Source organism: Aythya ferina (assembly GCF_964211825.1).
Source record: "Aythya ferina genome assembly, chromosome: 4".
NCBI classification, from domain to species: Eukaryota; Metazoa; Chordata; class Aves; order Anseriformes; family Anatidae; genus Aythya; species Aythya ferina.
In genome coordinates, this window is record NC_140300.1 from 26445344 (window position 1) to 26465702 (window position 20359).

General features: G+C 33.7%; 1 protein-coding gene across 6 annotated transcripts in view; it reads right to left on the minus strand.

The window, feature by feature from the left end:
• Positions 1-5116: 5116 nt before the first annotated feature.
• The window catches only part of GABRG1 (gamma-aminobutyric acid type A receptor subunit gamma1), a 59596-nt gene continuing 44353 nt past the window's right edge, over positions 5117-20359 (minus strand). For 5 of the 6 annotated variants that reach the window (XM_084518604.1, XM_084518605.1, XM_084518608.1 and 2 more), the window contains 5 exons: positions 19305-19387; positions 17962-18099; positions 17672-17824; positions 13955-14166; positions 5117-8046 (listed from right to left, as the gene is read on the minus strand). In XM_084518604.1, the coding sequence (XP_084374730.1) occupies positions 7768-8046; positions 13955-14166; positions 17672-17824; positions 17962-18099; positions 19305-19387 (865 nt within the window). In that variant the 3' untranslated portion in view covers positions 5117-7767. Of the gene's footprint in view, positions 8047-13954; positions 14167-17536; positions 17575-17671; positions 17825-17961; positions 18100-19304; positions 19388-20359 lie in introns of those variants that run through there. The other variant, XM_084518609.1, reaches the window with a different exon arrangement.

The following is a 20359-nucleotide window of genomic DNA, read 5'->3' on the forward strand; positions in this document are numbered from 1 at the left end:
GTGAATCCACAAAACTCATCAAATAAATCCAGAATTATTTTAAACTTCTGAAATATTTCTGCATTCTAACTGGGGAAACAAAATAAATAATAAAACATATTTTTTTATGCTTAGAACAAAATTTTTATAGAAAAAAATGTTTCTGAAAATGACAATCAGAGCTTGATGTATATAAAAAGGTTTAAGAATATGCTCTCTAATCTATATATGAAAATGTCTTTCCATTGCTAATATAATTTCTACTACATTTGCAAAATCTTAGTTGTATGGGACTTAGCCAAGAGCATCTTGTCGTCTATGAAGTTTTCTGTTCCATTGTGCTCTTTAATAATGTTGTCAAATACTAAAATGGTCATATCAATGTTTTACTCTAACCTGGCACACAGACTTTATCAAAGCAGAGAAGCAAATAATATTCAATTTAATATCTGAAAATGCTTTAATTTTGGCATTGCACACAAAAAGTTACGGTATTTTAAGAGGGGCTGAAGAAGTCATGGTTTAATCACATTAAAAGCCTGTGAGGATACTTTGATGTTTCTGGGCAACTGAATATAATAATGGACAACTGCACAACAAGGTTTTTGGAGAAGTACCAAATAACTGAGCAGAACTGTAAGTATCAGCACATACAATATTAGCCCAACTGAGGAGGCTTCTGAATGTAAAACTGAAATAGGATAGCAGATTTGCATTAGTATTATGTATTTTATATATACTCCTTAGAAGGAGCACTGAAAATTATTCAATTTATCTTAATGTTCTGTATTTTTGCTCAGGAAGGTATAACAAAGGCTTTCATATATCATTTTAAAAGTAACATTGATGCATAATATTGCAATATTGTCCACTGCTGCCAAAACTCTATCAAATTGAATACATTGAACATTCAAATATGAATGTTCAATTACGTAGCTTAAAAATGACAGATTTTTTAAAAACAGAGAAAAAATAAAAAAATAAAAAATAAAAAAGGGTGTATTAATATGTATTAGTAAGAAACAAATTGTGAATCTGTGAAACATTATGTGACCTATAAATGTTGAGACAAAGACCTTCAATAAGGGTGTATGCACATTTGAAGCAGCTATTATAATGAAACCTCAATATAATAGAGACGTCATACAATAAATTACCAGGTGTTACTTTTGAACAATTACCATAAACTTAGTCTTCAGATGAAACACTATAAAATAAACTGTAAAAATAATATATAGAAAAACAAAACAAAACAAAACCACTGTTTATAAAAATTCATTAGAGAGGAATACAAATTATAGCATTATTGTTTAATTAATTGAAATAGGAATTATAAACAAGTATTATATTTTTCAAGATAGGAATCAACATAAGATTAACAGATTCTGATCCCTTGGTTTCATTTAAGGAAGTATTTATGTTATATTATAATTTAAACTATAAACAAATATATCATAATGCAACCCTCAATGTCCATGAAGAACATTCTGGGCATTCATGGTGGGCAACAGTGAGAAAAGCAAATGTTGTGAAGACACACCAATCACTAAGATTTTTTGGGTGACTATAGTGTGAACATGGATGGTGTATTTATGTTGAGCCTGTGAATACACAGATGTCTACATTTACCTGTCTTGAGTATTCCGAACCCTTCAGGTCCCTTCAGTTTTCCTGCTCCTATACCATCAGAGGCAGAGGGACAAACATGACATTACCTGTTTAAAATGACTGTGACCTGCTTTCTGCAGACTTCGCAAACCAAAAGGTTTGTATTTGCTGTTTTTCTCAGGAGGAAAAACAATTTAAAGGGAAATTGACTTCTGCAGTAAACAATGACTCATCCTTACTTCCCACCAACAGAAGCCATTTGGGGGTTTTGTTTTTAAATATTGAATTGGCAAAAAATATTATACTCTCTGTGGGGACAGTACTGATCATTGTTGTTAAGAGTGTTTAACATTTTCAAATCTAAATGACAAAGTAGTCTTAATGCCACCCTACAGAGCCAGTCTGCCTCCTCAGCTGGATCAAAAGAAAATCGCTTTTCCAATGGGTAGACCTCTCATACATTCCCTGAATGAATTCAGTTCAGGGAAGCTTGAAGAGGAAACCTTTCTTTTGAATTCAGCAAGACTTAAACCATGATGATAAAGATCATTCTGTGAAGCCAGAAATGCAAACAAATTACTTCCAGCCTGGGTAATCTTTGAGTTTCAGAGATGTATGGAAAAGCAGCTACCACAAAGAATTACAAAAGGGAAGACTTATTACTGTGAGCAGACTCCTGTCTCTTTCTGGATCCTATCAGTTAGTGAAACTCAAGCCCTGTTTTCAGTAGAAAAATTGTCCTCATTTATACATTTCATACACTTTCTAGTACTTTAATACTCTTTTCTTGACTAAGAACAGGGATGAAGAACATAGAACAGTTTATAGGTCTTAACATCCCCTGTGGCTCCCTCACCCAGCTCATATTATGTTGATTTACCATAAGCAAAATTTGTAGGCAAAGCAAGATTTGTCACTGTGAAGGGAAATGAGATTGCTCAGCAATTTTACAGATATAATTTCTTCCTTAAAATACCATGAAACATTTAATATATTTTTTAATACATATTGCAGATTTTTTAGTGGGCAAAAACACCTGCCTATAGATAAAAGGTGGAGATTCTTTTTTCTGTTACAGTTTTAAACTTTAACTGCTTACCTGCAATGGCAGCCTGAAGTTTCCTCTAAAGCCTTTGTAATGTTCCAGTTCTCTCGGTGAGATTTGCTAATATATAACCTCAAAAATTTAGTATTCACTGATCTAGAACAGGTCTCAGAACCCACAAACTGTAACAAGTTTTGGACATCTTGCCCAGGAGTGCAAACCAAATTATCCCACATATGCAAAAAAATAAAATAAAATAAAATAAAATAAAATAAAATAAAATAAAATAAAATAAAATAAAATAAAATAAAATAAAATAAAATAAAATAAAATAAAATAAAATAAAATAAAATAAAATAAAATAAAATAAAAATCCAGTGCCTTGTAACAGGACAGTCAACACAATGAAACTGTACATGTGCAGACAGATGTACAGGGATGCTTTTCCATTATTCTGGAAGTAATAGCTCTGATCCATCTTCTAAACAAAATCATGTAGCCTGTTTGAAATCATAGACCAGCAGGCAGAACAGGCAGAAATCATCTTTTTTAAAAACAAAACAAAACAAAACAAAACAAAACAAAACAAAACAAAAACTGTTACCAGAATCCTTGGAGGACACTGGTTTATGCCTGACATGATCATAATCCACCTTTCCAACCTCTGAAAGAGAAAGAAACTTAGTGATCTAGGGGGCAATACTGGTGCATCATCAGTCGGATGATCCCTTCCATCTGATTGTAACATTATCTTAGACAAGAGTATAATAATATCTTTTTCTTTTTCTTTTTTTTTTCAGGTTTTGAGTCATCTGGCAACATGGCTTTCCAACTGCAATTGCTGGAACAATTGAAGCAGAAGCAAGAGACCACCAAAGGACATACTGATTTTTGTTGACTTAAACCACTTGGGTAAGAAGTACGTGGTGTGAACCAGCACAGGTGTTTTCTCAACCTGAAAAACCTTTGTCATTGAGTCAATTTCCCCCATGGCATGTTCATTGTGGAAATTCACAAGCACAACACTTCTTTCTAATTCCTTGTTTCATATTCTAAACTCTAGTCTAGCTAAGAAATTTTACTTTAGTTGCTATTCTCTCTATTATAAACACCACAAAATACAGTTTTATTTTACAAACATAAAATAATGTCTTTAATGTATAACTAAGCTGAGAACTGCAATAAATTAAAAAAAAAAAAAAAAAAAAAAGTTATGAAAGCAATGATTTTAATAATGCAAATTAGAAGTATTAACATTAATCCTCAGTTTTATGGAAACAGTAAACTGAAATGATAACTGATACAATTAAGTAAAATATATATCTTACATCATGGCAATTTAAATCCAGATTCCTCCTGTTGAGCTTTCAATTGAAAGGCCAAAGGCGCTCACAAATTATAAATTGCAAAGTACAGTTCAGATAACAATTTTAAACAAATCTTTTACTACCATTACAAATAAGCAACAGAAAATTATAGAAACTGTGTTGGAGGTGATTCTCCTTCAAAGCCTTCCACAATCCTATGTCTCTGAATGTCAGAAAACTGGATAAGGTTAAAGCCTTTGAAGGACATCAACATGTGAATATAAAATACACTACCCAGAGCTCATGCGTTGGTTGCACTCTTACTGCTACTACATTAAACACATGCATTCAAACACAGAAGACACGCACTGAAGATCAGGAAGTACGATCACAGACAAAACCTTACGAAAAAGGAACACTTTGACCTGTACTTACTTTACAAGTGGTAAACACAAATGCAGGAAATAAATGTCTCTGTTTTGAAAAATACATTTCAGGAGATGTTCACCATGGGTGCAAACAGTTTCCACAGATTTGTTTGTCCCCTCTCTGCCTTTCTGGCAAATTCTCCTCTGTGTCCCTTTCTTTCAATGAGAAAATGTTTTACTGAAGAGGCTTTGGCTCCCATCCTTAATGCTCAATGATTTGAGCTACTGAACACTCATTATTGAAATTAATGCAAATTAAGCATGTCTTAATGGCATCAATTCAGGATAGCATCACTCTTTATGTCAGTACATAAGCACATGCTTTTCTAAATTCTGGACTAATTACTGTACTGATTAGGAATAGGTTTAAGCATGTCTTTAAGCAGTAGTGGTCAGAATAATAGGACTCCAAATATTGCAATCCCACCTATCAGTAAATGAGTTTTTTTCCAGGTAGATTTCAAAAATGGTCACAGCATCTAAGCCTAGGTAACCATTGTCTCTGTTTCTTGCATTTTTATTTTTTTTTTGACCAATGCTTAGAGTTCTTGTAATTTATATATAATTATATATATATATAATTATATATTATATTATATTATATATATATAATTATATATTACATATATATAATTATATATATAATTTTATATATATATAATAATAATAATAATATATTCTTGTAATATATTAATGTAATTTATATATTAATTTACATGCAAACTGGAAAAAAAAAAACCACAGAGGACTAAAATAACACATTTATTACATGCTAAGTTACAGTTCACTGCATTCCCATTTCAATTTGAACTCACAGTACTATGGGAAACTGAAATGATTTCATCAGAAACAGATGAAATACACAGAAAAGTTTGTCAACAGACAGAAGCAAGTGCATCTCTAAACAAAAGTCATAACATTCCATAGATTTAATATTTCATTACATTGTTTTATAGAAATTAACGATGAAAGACTTTTTATCCATCCCTCCTTTATTCAGGATGTTTTCTGTTGCCCAGGTAAATCACTGGAGGTTGATTGGCAACTGACAACCAAATAAAAAAACTAACTGGATGTGCTGTGAAATTTGTATTTCCCCTTGCAAAGTGACAAGTTCTTTCAAGTCCCTGTTGTTTAAAGATAAATGAATGACAAGCAGGAGCTCACAAAAATTTGGACCTGTATTGAGTAGCAAGTAGAATGACTTTCAAATATGCATCTAACATACTGCTACTGAAGCCACCTTCATCCCTCCTACAGAGGAAGATGTTTAGTGTGCTGTCAAAAATCACACTGCACTATGGAATTAAAACTGACATATTTCCATTGTACTGAACATTTTCTGAAAATGAGAATCTAAAGAAACAATAACATTGTTAATGATGCTGCACTTCTACCCTCAGTCTACCAGTCAGAGGAAGTTTGTGCTCAGAAAGGTCATACAACAGATGATGTTTGGCTAAATAAAGAAATAAAGCTTGAACTAAAATGTGATCTTCTCAGTCACACTTGCTTCCAGATTCACCGCACATAGTCTGGCATTCTTTATTAAACTTTAGGGCTGAACACTGCAGTAACTGTTCACATATGTACTGAACATCTTATTAATTCTGGTACCAACTAGCCTATGAAAATCCATTACTTTATTTCTGATAAAAATTCAGAGGAGGTAGCACATTCAGAAATATGGGGGAGGGGGTGGGAAGGTGGCTTCTTCCATGTATCATTTTCTATAATTAACCATTAATCATGTCTTTATCTCTAGTACCAAGCATCCTCACCTACAGCCAAATGTTAATCCCATTAATCCTCTTTAAAGATCTGTAAGGTTTTCTGTGTAATTCTGACTTCTACTTAATGCATATCTTAATTTTACAGTGATTTTTGCAAGCTCACTTGAGACCAGTTTCTTTCTGAGAAAGGAGGAAAGACTGCATTTTTCTATAATGAAGACAATGGATTTAAAAATAGAATTTAGATAGTAAATGCTGCCAGCCAGCAATAGTCAACACATAGAAGTTAGTCCAGAAAGACTACCACTGAAGAATTCCTACTAAAGGGAACAGAAGCTCTGACCATAGAAAGGTTAGAGTACTGGTCCTGTGATTTTGGGGGGATACATCCCATCTTGAAGAAGGATCTGTAATACATAAGAATTATATTTATTTTTTCCTCTTATGAAAAGGCTTTTTCATTAAGAAAAAAAAAAAAAAAAAAGTATATATATCAAGGATATATATATATCAAGGAGGTAATTACACAGCAATCCGTAACACAGTATCAGTAAATCTGGCTTTGGCTCAGTGAGAAGCATAAGCAGTAACAAACAGAATATACAAAACTATACTGTATGTGAAGCAGACCAGGTCCTGTATTTTACTCATGAATGGATAGGATGGATAAATGGCTTTGAATACAAAGTCTATAGTACTATTATAGGGTTTTTCCAAACTCTGATTATACAAATTCTACTAAACTCTTTAACTCTTTCTCTGCCCCTGAGTATGGATAAGACAAAGGAGATGGAGATGGGGAGGATGTGTAGAGTATTATGTTGAAGGGCCAACATAATAAGTTAGCCAACACCAGTCTGGATTCCATGAAATTAGATCAATGGCAGCTAGGTAGGAATTTATCAAATTTGTAGCCCTCTTGGAGAACTCTGGGAAACCTGCAATAGTGAAATAACAGCAGATGGAGCACAGACATACATGTAATCAAAGGCTGAAAGCCAAAAGCCTATATCAATGGTCAGGATAAGACAAGCTCAGAATTACCCTTGTGGATTTTTTGCAATATACGCATTTCTTGCTGCTCTTGTCTCTGTGTTTTGTATAAATATGAATGTGATTAATCATGACTTAACCATTCTTCTTAACATACAGCAGAGAACAAATGTCTAGTTGAAAAATAGAAATGTTCCACTTCAACTTTTTAAAGTCAGGAGTTAATAAATATCATCATCTTATAGATGAAATGAATGAGAATAACTAATCTCATATTATTAAGGCTTTATTTGTTAAGGTGTAAGAGATGCTACAGAATTCATCTGCATTATCATTTAGAATTGAAATTCAAAGGTTATGTAGAAATGTTCAGTCCAATAATATAGCCTTTTGTCTGTGCATTTTGTTAGAGCTGGACAAAAATAGGTTTGTTTTCAGATAACCTAAATCATAAGAAGTTTTATTTTTAAATTTCCTCTTCAAAATATGTTCTATAGTTGATCACAAGAGGGAGACTACATCATCATATTTTCCCTCATTGTTTCAGATTTTAAAAACATCCAATCTGAATCATTTTGTACCAGCTCTATTCTTTAGTCATTCCATGGTCATTCACTGAAAAGCATTGACAGGTAACTAACTTTTTTTTTCTGAGTTTGTCCAACCACTGAATTTTATAGATAAAGATAGCCAATCCAATAAACAAGATTGAACAATGCAAAGGCTGTTGGAAAGAAGATTCGAGAATAGGAGTCAATTTTTGCAATACGAATGTGTATCCTTCCTTCTCTCCAAGATCCTGTGCGGCAGTCTTCAAAACAACAAAAGAAGCTAGCACAGTCTTTCCCTTCTAGGCACTCATATCCATAATCATCATCACGTTCGGGGAGATGATTAATGTTATTAATGGGAATCAGTGTTGATCCAGGTCGAACAGCAATTGCAGGTGGTTTCTTAAGAGAAAAAAAAAAAAAAAAAAAAAAAAGAAAAATACAGTGTTTGTTTTTGTTCTACCTTCTCGTCAAATAATTCCATATGCTTCCCACAGCAAGGGCCACTATAAGCACATTAGCACAATATAAAGAAATTCAAATATTGCAGAAAACAGTTTTGGGAGCTTTGCAAATTATGAACTGCTCTATATAATTAGCTCAGGCAGGCAAAAGATCATAAATGTTTTTTACCTGCCACAGTGAAAACTGGGTTTTGATGGGATCTGGGAATACTGAGTTACACAGATAGGGTTAGCTGATCCCATCTACACAACACTGTTCTTCTACACAGAAGGACATTTTGAAGTCAGCCACAGCTTGGTGACTGGGTCATAAACAAAACCATGGTCAGGATATAAGCACCACTACCAAGGGAATGATGGCTTTACTATCATTTGGAATCTTTAGTACTGGACTGGGCTTGTTTCTGGATTTTCACTAAAGGAAGATAGTGGGATCAAAACAGCATTACTGTTGGATTTTTGCAGGCTGATACACACAAGGCCAGGTTATGTCATCTAACCCTCTGATGCTAAATCCCTAAATATGCCATGCTGAAAGAAACCAAGACATAAGGCTCCTTAGGAGAATGCCATGAAGTCAGTGAAAATGATTAATTTAGTTCTTAATTCTTACTTCTACTTTCCATGTGCATAACTCAACCTTCTTGCATTCTCATTAAAACTGAGTGTAACAGGTGTTAAGATTCATAAATAACTTTCACAGAAATAACCTGTGTGCCTTATTACCTATTATATATGTTGTTTGCTATTACCTTTCTTGTGACTTTCCGCCTTCCTTATACTTGCACTACCACTGCCCATCTTTCCTCTTTTTATTATTTTGTTTCCATGTAGCTCTTCACTCCTTATCCTTGTTTTCCCAAATATTCCAAAATACATTCTCCCTTTCTCTGTCTGTCCTTATTTTAATTTCTAAATCCCATAGCCTTTTTACACTATTCTATAGTCATCTTGTTCACTCATTCTTTCAGTCCCATCCCACTTCTGGTATCTCCTAAAATTTTCAGACTGAATATGGTGGTTACATCGATACTGCTCTTACTTTTTTTTTCTTCTTGTCATACAAGGAATCAAAACAGGAAATAATGCAGTCATTAACTGAATTTACAATGAAGTAATTAGCAACTCTCTCTACTGAAACATATAAAAGAATCCTTCTTATAATTTATACATGATAGGAAAGTATGAAAGTATACATTATAGGAAAGTATGAGAAATGTATGAAAAGCAAGAAGCCACATCATATCAATTGTTCTGATGCTTTAGAGTCCAATTGTCCCACTTCCAGGAAATTACTTTGGCCAGTACACAGATGTCTATACATTGTTAAAGGAGGAACTTTATTGCTGCAGGGACATTTTACTACCATATCCCAAGGGGACAGTGTTAAAACTGTGTAGTATCCTCTATATTTTTAATAGCCTTTGTAACTTTACTAATAAGCATTTTTACCAGAGGAAGATTAATACAGATGCTGCTTCAACACTTTTTAGACATGATGACCTAGGGAGGTAATTATCATCCTAAAGGACCTCATTATTCTTTTCAGTTATGATAAAATACTGACAACAATAAAACAGCAGCTACATATGAGACATTACAAACAGATCTTATTTTTGTAAAATGTAACATTAAATTTGTTTTGAACTTACAAAATCATTACTTTTTTTGAAATATATATAGGGAAATATGTCTATTTAATATAGGCATGCCTATTTCTGACTTTACAAGAATTTTCTGACTGCTGGTTCCACCAATGTAAGACTGATGGAATGATTCATTTTCATTCATGAAATAAAATAGGAATTCCCAACTCAGAAACATCATGGTAGGAAGAAAAAATGATGGTACAACTTTTTATTGTTGACGGGACAAATGATTTCTAATTTTCTGAGAATTGATACCTCATCTTTATCTGTGCCTAATCTGGAGAACATCTCTCCCCCAGAATAGATATAGATTATAAAAATGTTTTTTTTGCAATCAAAACCAGTCATTATGCATTACACGAGATTAAGACCACAGTAAAGAATGCAGTGAGACTTCATAATCAATGTGTTAATTCAACACCAAAAGGGGAAGGAATGTTTTATATTTCAAGGGTACATTGATCACATGACCTAACTCACCACTCAGATTACTATAGTAGTCACCTGCTCTCAAGAATTACTGACATATCACAGGAAGACATTCAGAGAAGGGAAACAAGGAAATAGTCCATTCCACAGCAAAACGGAAGAAAAACTAAAACAGTCCTATAAGAAGAGCAGCCAAGGAAATCCTTACTTTTCAATAGCTTGTACCTTCAGAATCCCAGCAGGATTCTCCAGCACTCAGTGATTGTTTGCTCTAGAGTTTCTTCTGTTGCTGGAAATATTACCAGCATTCTCCCTGCCATCTGTTCAACAAATCCTATGTTATACCACCATAGTTGATTGAAACTAGCTTCTGATGTACATGTAGAATTTTGTAGAGGTGCCCTGAGAGAGGCAGAAAGAGTGCCATCTTACAGGCCTAGCTCCTTACAGGGAATACATAACATGTACATAAAACAATGTAATAAGGTAAAGGAGGTGGGGTGAGGGGATAAGATGTGAAAAAGTTATATTTTTCAAAATATCAAATGAAATCTTTAAGGTAAACCTGGAGATCAGGAAAGGACAAAACTAAAATAAATTCCTTAGCAATTTGGCCTACTGAGCCCAACATGGATCCACATCAATGAGAGAAAACAGATCTAGGATCCATAACCTATGAATTTAGAGATTACAAAGCAGAGCTCAAATCATCAGAAAGGTGAATAGTCCAGAAAGAAACTTGTAGTGACAACTGGTAACTTGAACAAACAAAAAAAAAAACAAAAAATCATTTAACCTTTTTTTTTTTTCCATTTTTGGTATAAGTGAGTTTATGGTGTGTGGCAAAGTAGAATGCAATACTTCACAATAACATAAACTCATGTTATTGGCAGGGACTGGCAGGGACTTTAAAAAAAAATAAAAATGTATATAGAGTACTATACGTGTACTGTGCATGTACATAACTATTAATACTGCAGATAAAATTCTACATACAGTGACAAGCATTTATAATACTCTGCAGTAAGATGAAAACCAAATTAGTTTGAATTAACAATAGCACATGTACAAAAGACAGCCATCATCTGTGGAGCTCATAACATAGGCGATACATTCACTTCAGGTGAAATGGAAACCAGAACAAGATCCACAACTTATTAAGTTTAATCTTTCCTGCCCAAACTCATTATCATTACTAATGTGGATTTGCATAAGCGAATTCATAGTACCTTTCTTGATTTATGCCAGCACATATTTTTTAAGATAATATTGCAGTAATCATTTGTAAAATCTCACCATTACTTCACAAGATCTTTTGTTACACCTTTTCGGCATCAGTTCTTGGAATAATATTTTATTGCATTTTGAAATAGAAATAAAACTTATGCAAAGCAATTTTTCTTAGGAAAACACACCTGTGAATAAGAACTTTTCAGAAAAAAATAAAATGACTATTTGAATTAAATTAACTAAATTGTGTAGACTTTTCTTTTTTAATTGCACATCCATAATTGCAAGAAAGAATGAATAGTAGTCTCTGACAAAGAAGAAAGAAAGAAAGAAAGAAAGAAAGAAAGAAAGAAAGAAAGAAAGAAAGAAAGAAAGAAAGAAAGAAAGAAAGAAAGAAAGAGGAAATAAATCCAGATTTGTAAGTGTGTGACTTCCTATTGATTAACCAGATATTTTGTTTAATTGCTCTGTTTGGAGCAAGAAATTTTAGATTTTCTTAAATTTTAATAAAAACTTTATTTATTGAATGAAAATCCTTTACATTTAAATATATTCAATTTGACACCCTCCATTTTTTTAGCCATTTCTTATCTAGTATGCTCTTAAAGCCATAATGTGCTGAAGCATGTTTAAAGAACTGTACATGAAAATATTTTTTTTTCACTCCTTAGAAATAAAAGGCATGTTTTAAGAACAAAGTAAAACACAACTGAAAAGTGTTTTGAGAATTAAATTACTACTTCTAATCTTAGTCCAAATGTCAGCTGTTCATTCGACGTGTCTTAGTTTATATTTCACTATTCTTCTATATTTTGCGTTATTTTATGTGTGGAAAATCTCAAAGCACTTGTCAGATTATTGCACAAATGGCTGATATAGGAAGACGAGTTCTGGAAGGTCTCAGTGCTCCATTTCTTGAGAGCATACTTTCAAACCACTTCAATGTCTGCTGATTTGCCACCAGCTGATCTTTAATTTCTCACTGGTTTGAATATGCAGTAATCCTCCTCTCTTCACTTTTTCCTTGTTGCACATGCTGTGAATACACCCATTTCTGATCCCTGACCCCTAAGTGTTGTTGAGACTTTGTTGCCACAATAATCTCAAACTGAACTGAAACTATACTAACACTGGGATGTACCCCAAATTCTGCAGCCTCTATCATTAAGCAAACACAGTAAGTTTAGCTGTGGCCCTTGCTAACACCTACCTTCCATGCAGTTGCTCTTACCACTAACAGCGAGGAGGTTTTACATCTACATTTTCCAATTGACTTCCAATTTTCTTGTCTGGGATTTCCTGAGGATCATGGTGATACACGACAAAGGCAGGATAATGTAGTACTAACCTTTCACCGCTAGTCTTGTCACCATTATTAGTTGTCCATATGAAACAAACGGACTCTCACTTCCCTGCTATTAAGCCACAGCAGTTCCACAGAGCTGCCATAAAACAATTTCCCACAATAGCACTGCTCAAAACAGGTGCACCAGCACTTACTGATGGGAGTCACAAAACAGATGTGGTTCATACCAGGATTTCTGCAATTCCATATCTGGGCTTCTGTAATTTCATTTCATCTTCTGTTTGATCTTACACAGGTGTCATTCAGCCCTCTCCCAGGAAAGACAACTGATTTGTCTATGCTACAACTTGTTTGGATGAAATGATCCAAAAGTGGGCTTTACAACTTTGTCCTTCCTTTTATTCAGTCCCAAAGAAGACTAGAATAAAGCCTCAACTAATAGGACTACTTTTCTAATGAATAAGCGATTTAATTCCTTTTCCTAAATATTTTAGCAATTTAAAGATTAGTTTTAAATATTTGTACTGTCTTCCAACAATGTTTTTTTTCAGAAATTCCAATATTCTAACCATGTGAACAGAAATTCTCTTAAAATAGAATAGTATTTGCTCCTATGATATCTGGGCATTCATACAAGAAAAACCTCAACTGGTAAAAAAACAGAAGATTCATTTTACCAGAAAGAAACATGGAAGTAAATGAAAAAATTACTTAAAGTACTGTTTATGAAGTGAAAGAGGGTCAGAATTCTAACTGATAATAAGCAGTTTTTCCTCTGCAGTGTTAGCAAGGTAAGACCCAAATGACATTAGGTGATACAGACCCTAACAACTCCTCACAGCTTCAGTCCATTTACATTATCTTTGTTGCTAAAATCTCACCTGTGGCTCTTTGACAGATGTTGTTTCCAGAAATGCTTTGCCCCTACAGAACTCTCCATAGGCACAAGCTCCATGGGCAGCTGTAGAAGCACCATGGGTATAGCATGGAAAATTACATCAAAACAACCCTCTAGGGTGTTTTAGACTTGTGTTCTCACTCACATATGAGTGGAATGATCAAAAGTTTGCTTTTTAGTAGTATTTACAGAAAACGAATACAACCCCCCACTTATATAAAAATAAATAAATAAATAAATAAATAAGCTGTCTTTGAAAAAGTACCTCAAAATTAATATGATAATAAAATCAAGAACCATTTTTTTTCCTTCTTAATCATTTGGTTAAACTTACTGATGGCTTAGATTTTGCCTTCTTATCTTTTCCTTTGTCCCCTTTTCTGTTGCTGGTAAAATAATGCAAGGTGCCATATTCCATCAAGGCAGCAAACACAAAAATGAAGCAAACTGAGACAAAAAGGTCCATTGCTGTCACATAGGAAACCTTTGGGAGTGACTTCCTGGCAATTGTACTCAATGTTGTCATGGTCAGCACCGTTGTAATGCCTGTTTGATAACGAAAGTAAGAAAGACAACAGAAAAGTAAGGATATATGTGAGTAATTTGATCATATTGTTACTATATATATATAAATACACTACACAAATTAGCCCTTAATTCATTCATGAGGCATACAAGAACTGAGCCACAACAGGATTCATCCTAGATCACATTCATACACACTGTGGATCCAGTGCCCACCAGGGGATCATTCAGAAGGTAGCACATTTCATCTTTAATTTAAATCCTTCCCATATTCAACACACATCAAAGAAAACAAGACACTGATAAAGTTTGTATAATTTTATAAATGTTACAGAATGCATGTGTAAAAGAAGTACAATAGGCAAAGTGGTACAAATAAGCACACATTTTATAAACAGGTAAAAGACCCTTGGTTCTTGATAGTTTAAAATGTCTAAAAACACACACAGATAAAATAAAGGTGCATTATATATCAATAATTAAAAATAATAACAACAACAACAAAAACAGAAACAATAAACTTTCAGAAAGCATCAGAAAAAGGAATTCAGTACTTGAAGGGGACTTATAAAAAAGATGGGGAGCAACTCTTTGCTCAATCGGATAATTACAGAATGAGGGGAAGTGGATTTAAACTAAAAGAGAGGAGATTTAGATAAGAAGTTAGGAGGAAATTCTTTGCTCAGAGGGTGGTGAGGCACTGGAACAGGTTGCCAAGAGAGGTTGTGGATGTCCCAAGACCAGGTTAGATGAGGCCCTGAGCAACTGATCTAGTGGGTGACGTTCCTGCCTAAGCAGGGGGGTTGGAACTGTAAGATCTATGAGGTACCTTCCAACCCAAGCTATTCTATGATTCTATGATTATATGAATAATGTTTACAACTATTTGCTTCTGATTTGTAGTAGGTCAAATTAGATGACTCTCTTAGCCTTTCTGGTCTCATTCTTTGTTACTAGATATTTTTTCAACACTTTGTCTTTAGTAATAGAAAATGTTTCCCTTTATTTACTTATATATATAGGTTAATTAAATGAACAAGCTGTCCTAGGTACCAATTTGTTTAGTATCTCAACAATACCCCTTTCACTGGTTTAACATTTAGAAGGTGTTAACACTTTCTTCTTATATGTGATGCTTCAGGGAGATGCAAAGCTTTTTCATAGTAGTCCAAAATTAAGATGTGACCTTTACTTTGGAGAGCAATACTTGAACACACACATAATTTGTTACTTACATGTGCAGGCTTATTGAAAAAGAAAAAAAAAAAAAAAGTTAAAAGTTTTTGTTTGTTTGTTTGTTTGTTTGTTTTTAAGTGCTATACCAGTCTAGGGCTTTCTATGGCTTTTCAATCTAAGCATGGAATCAGGAGTTGCTATTGACTGATGATGCAGGAGGGAAGCAGAGGTGATTTTACAACAGATTTTTCAAAGAAATTACTTGCCTAAAAGGGCACACAGACAACCACACAGTTTTTCAGTAGTGTGCTTTGCTCCCAGTAGATGTTTTTGAGAATCAATTAGACATTACTCTGCAAAATTATGTATCCAAAGGCCTTTAATCATTACAATCCTTCTGCTTTGGGAAACCCCAATCTGCCAGGATCTTCCAGCATGTATGCAAGAAAAATTACCAAGCAGTTTATATATACCCCATTTATATATACCATTTTATATAGACCCCAGCACAGACTCCAGGTTGGAAGTGACACCCACTATTCCCTCTGCTGGCTTCTGTTCCAAAAGGATGAAAGATGACATGGACTTTTCCAGTCCTCTCTGCTCTCTGGAAGGAAGCAAACCTTCCACAGCATCACAACTACTTGCCATGATGCACCTTACTTAGTTTTGGATTTCTTTTCTTAATTTATCAGTCCTTATTTTATTTTTTTTTCCCTTTAAAATTACATCTGTTTAACTTCTAAACTCTTTAACTCTTTTTTTTTTTTTTTTTTTTTAATTTCATCAGGACGCCTGCATTTGAGAAAAGTCATCCTACAATCTGCCAAATATTGGCTTTTGAGTATTCACACAAAAGGAACTCAGAGTTAACTGCAGGGAGCCATAAATATGATATGGCAAACATTTGTAGTACATCTCAAGTAGATGAAAGACAGTACTGCTGAAGTGACAGCATGAAAACTCTAGTTTCAACATGAGATCCAAAGCAAATTTGCTGAGTTAGTGGTGCAGAAAAAGCACTCTGTAAAAAGAACAAATTAGATACTAGCAGGATACCAATACGACAGTTTTTTTTTCGTTACAGCTAGAATCCTCTTGGACTGTCCCCAAAATGATGCCCAATGATTACAAAGTAAAAGAAATTTTATAATACATTTATTAATATGAAGAGATAATTTCACTTATTTATTCAAGATTTTATGCTCAGAAACTTATCACAGAACTTTTGAATAGCACATATGTAAGATCCAAGACTTGGATTTTCTTCCCTTACCTTTTTATTAGGCTACTAAGCCATGCTCATTTTTGCTTAATTTCTTTCTTGACTCTTGAATCTTCCAGTCCCGACTGGACTGTAGTCCATTTTCAGTGGAAAGGCAGGGAGTTAAAGCCTGGACTTTCCTACTTCTAGTAGGAAATGCTCCTACCAGGTGGGAATGGTGTATTCAAAACCCTTTAAAATGATGAAGATCTCTCACATCCTAAGATACACTCTCAACTCTTGGCCTTTCCAAAAAGAAGGGGTCATACTGTCATTACCAGTTTTACTATAATCACCCACCAGTGCTAAGCTGTGAATTGCTAATGTGCATCCTATGCCTTCCATGCATCTCCATCTATTATGAATATATGGGGACTACGACACTTCTACAAGGCAGTGTATGAATCCCAAATGATCACATGTAGGAGGCTAGTGCCACACCAATCAGTTCAGCCATGATAACATTAACACAGAACTAAAACTGTAGTGAACTTGCAATGTTTAAGTAATATCTGTAAAAAAATCAATGTCCCAAAGGATGGAAACAGAAAATTTGCAATTTAATGTGCTTAAATGGTTGAAGTTCAACTTTGGTTGCAAATTTTCTCTCTTATCTTGGACTTAAGAGAGCCATTTGTTTTCATTATTAAAACAAACAAATAAACAAAATAAATTCACCAAACACACACACATAAAATAAAATAAAATAAAATAAAATAAAATAAAATAAAATAAAATAAAATAAAATAAAATAAAATAAAAACATATCTTCACAGTTTTCTGGAGAATGGAGATGACAAAAAAAAAAAAAAAAAAAAAAAAAAACATAAAAAAGAAAAATATATATTTATGTGAACAGCAGCATGTCCACAAGGCCTGGGTCAATGTTTCCAGATTTCCATTCTCAACACTCCCTCCTTGTGCTGTGCTACTACAGCTGGATCCTCATACCTTGCAGTTCAAGAGAAAGGGTAAGCAACGGTCATAACCTGAAGGGGAATAAACTGTGGTTAATTCAGTGCCCTCTGCAGTTTTGTATTCCTGCGGAGTACCAGAACCTTCGGAGGTGACAAAACACATCCTTACCCAGAGATGTCCTTGCAGGAACTGCATCCTTATTGATCCAAAATGACACCCATGAAAGAACAACTGTGAGAATACAAGGAATGTATGTCTGGATAGTGAAATATCCCATACGTCTGCTGAGATCAAAGAAGATTGTCATAATAATATAATCACCTACAAATTAAAAATAAATAAATAAATAAATAATGCATTCTTGGATGACATTTAAAATGGGTTTTAGTTATATCTTCTTCTATTATATTTGTTCTACATTGACATTACATGCAATAAAACTTCACACTTTGCCTTACCAGACAGAGTATGAGAAATTTCAGTTGTATTTCGTAACCCTACAAATGCAAACTGGTACAATCTCCAGTATTTTGGATCTGCTACTTCAACAGAGGTTTTCTTCCATTTGTATTCTATTTCATTTCTGGGATATCCATCTAGAACAAAACAGAGCAAATCAAGTGTTCAGCCATGGTATATATCAAAGCATGTTTTGTGATTTCTGAAGTTGTTTATAAACTAAACTAGGGCAATATATAAAGTGCATCAGAAAGTGAGAAAATCTGTACTCCACCTGATACACCTAACAATGAAAAAATATCTAGCCTAACTTTTAAGTCTAGCTAGTATGATCAACCAAAAACGGTACAAATACAACTGGTTAGGAAATATCTACACAAAATTTTGGAACTCTGACATGAAAAACTGTCTCAGAGTCATCGCTATGTATCAATATGTAATATACATTAAGTTTAATAGACTACAAAGAGCTTAAAAGTATATACACTTGCTAGTTTATACTTTGCTAAAATTTCAGTTCCCTAGCATGGATTTTTGTGACTGGAGTCACTGTTCAGTAATCCAACTGGAACTGCAACTTTCTTGATTTTCATGTGTTTCACATGTTGTTCCAAATTATCCAAATTGTATTTAAACATCAGAGCTACCAAAGTTAATTTAGCTAGAAATATTAAAAAAGAAAGTGCTAAATGAAAATATTCATTTAAGAAGAATCACTGAAGTTTGATTTCATTGCCTATTAGATTTCACATTTAGGAATAAATTGCTTAGCTGTGTTCAGGTTGTTTAGGATTCTTTTGCCAGTAATAGAACAATTCCCTTAGGAACAGTATATATATGTTTAACATAGTTTATATTAAAAAAATAAGTCTGTATGTTGTATTTGTTGCTCATATAACTAAGTTCGACTGAAAGTATAAGGAGTCGTTATACTGATTTAGCATTTACAAGAACAGGCTGAAGAGAGCAGGTCTTTTTGCTCTTAAGTATACCACATGGAACCAATTCAAAGCTGGCAAGTATGGCAGGCATTAAAAAATAAAGTTCTTCCAGGAAAATAGATCCCTATTAACTGGAATGGGCACTGCATCACATTCCTAAGCAATATGATTATTTTTAAAGCTGCAACTAAATGAAATGCATGTAATTCAACTCATTCATTATTGCATTTAATAGTGCAATAAATAATACAATAAATCAAAGCAAATTATAAACAAGTCTGTTATTTTTCCTTCAGTGCAAGGCATTAAAAAGTAATTACTTGCTCTCTTGTTGCCAGAACTTAGGGAAATTTAAAGCCTGAATGTAGAAAGAGAAGAAAACAAAGTATTGTACCACCTACAGCTTGAAAATTCCAGTGGACAGGAGTGTTCATCCATAGGAAAGTTATGAAGCTGAAGATAACATTCAGCATTAATTGTCAGTCTAATTAGAAAATGAAATTAAAAAAAAAAAAAAAAAAAAGAGAGAAAAAAAAAAAAAAAGGAAAAAATAAAAAGACAAGGGAGATTATATTCAAGCATCCAGACATCCAGAAACTTCAGACTAGATAGTAAAAAGCATGCACTGAAATCAGTTTTGCCACTTAATGGACCTTATGGATAGCCAACTGTGTATCTGCAAAAAGCATCCACCATGACCTTTGAAGAACAAAAACTATCATCACGTGCAGCCTGAGGACCTGTGTTGTTTCAATTGCCATATCAAGTCAATTTCAAAAATGTCAAGTGATTTGAGGGATTTCCCAGATGTCTCTTAAAGAAAAAGGGGTAAAAGGGTGGGGATGAAGGCAGGGCAAGGAGAGTTTATTACACCAAAACTTTAACATAGGGCCTGCTCTATGCTTATGGAAGAAGCTCTGGTAAAGACAGTAGTATGGATTGGAAAGAGCATTTCATAACATTTCTACTCATCCAATGTCTAAGGCACTTAAATTATTCAGGTAGCTAATAAACATTTTAGAAGCAGTTTTGAACTCATACTATTTGGACAACAGAAACATTTGCTGCTTTTAGAAAAATACTATTACAGATTTCCAAAGATCTTCCAAGCAACGAATGAGAAAAACAGTTCAACTAACTTTCACTTGAAAGCTAGATTAAAGGGTTTGACTCTGAACTGCCTTCTTTGCATTTAGAATAGCTCCTTGTCTGATGGTACTCCAGTGAAGAAAATCAGAATTTCTTCTAAAATAAGACTTTGAAAATTAACATGAAAATTAACAAAATGCTCATGTGCTGAACTGTATGCAATACTTCCATACCAGACTAAAAGGGATAGGAAAAGGGTTGTTCCATGCACTACCATAAAACACCATAAATCTGTGAATTAAGTAGTTATTCTACCCAAAATGTCATTAGGTTTCCCAAAATCTGACCTGACCAAGAGAAAGATATG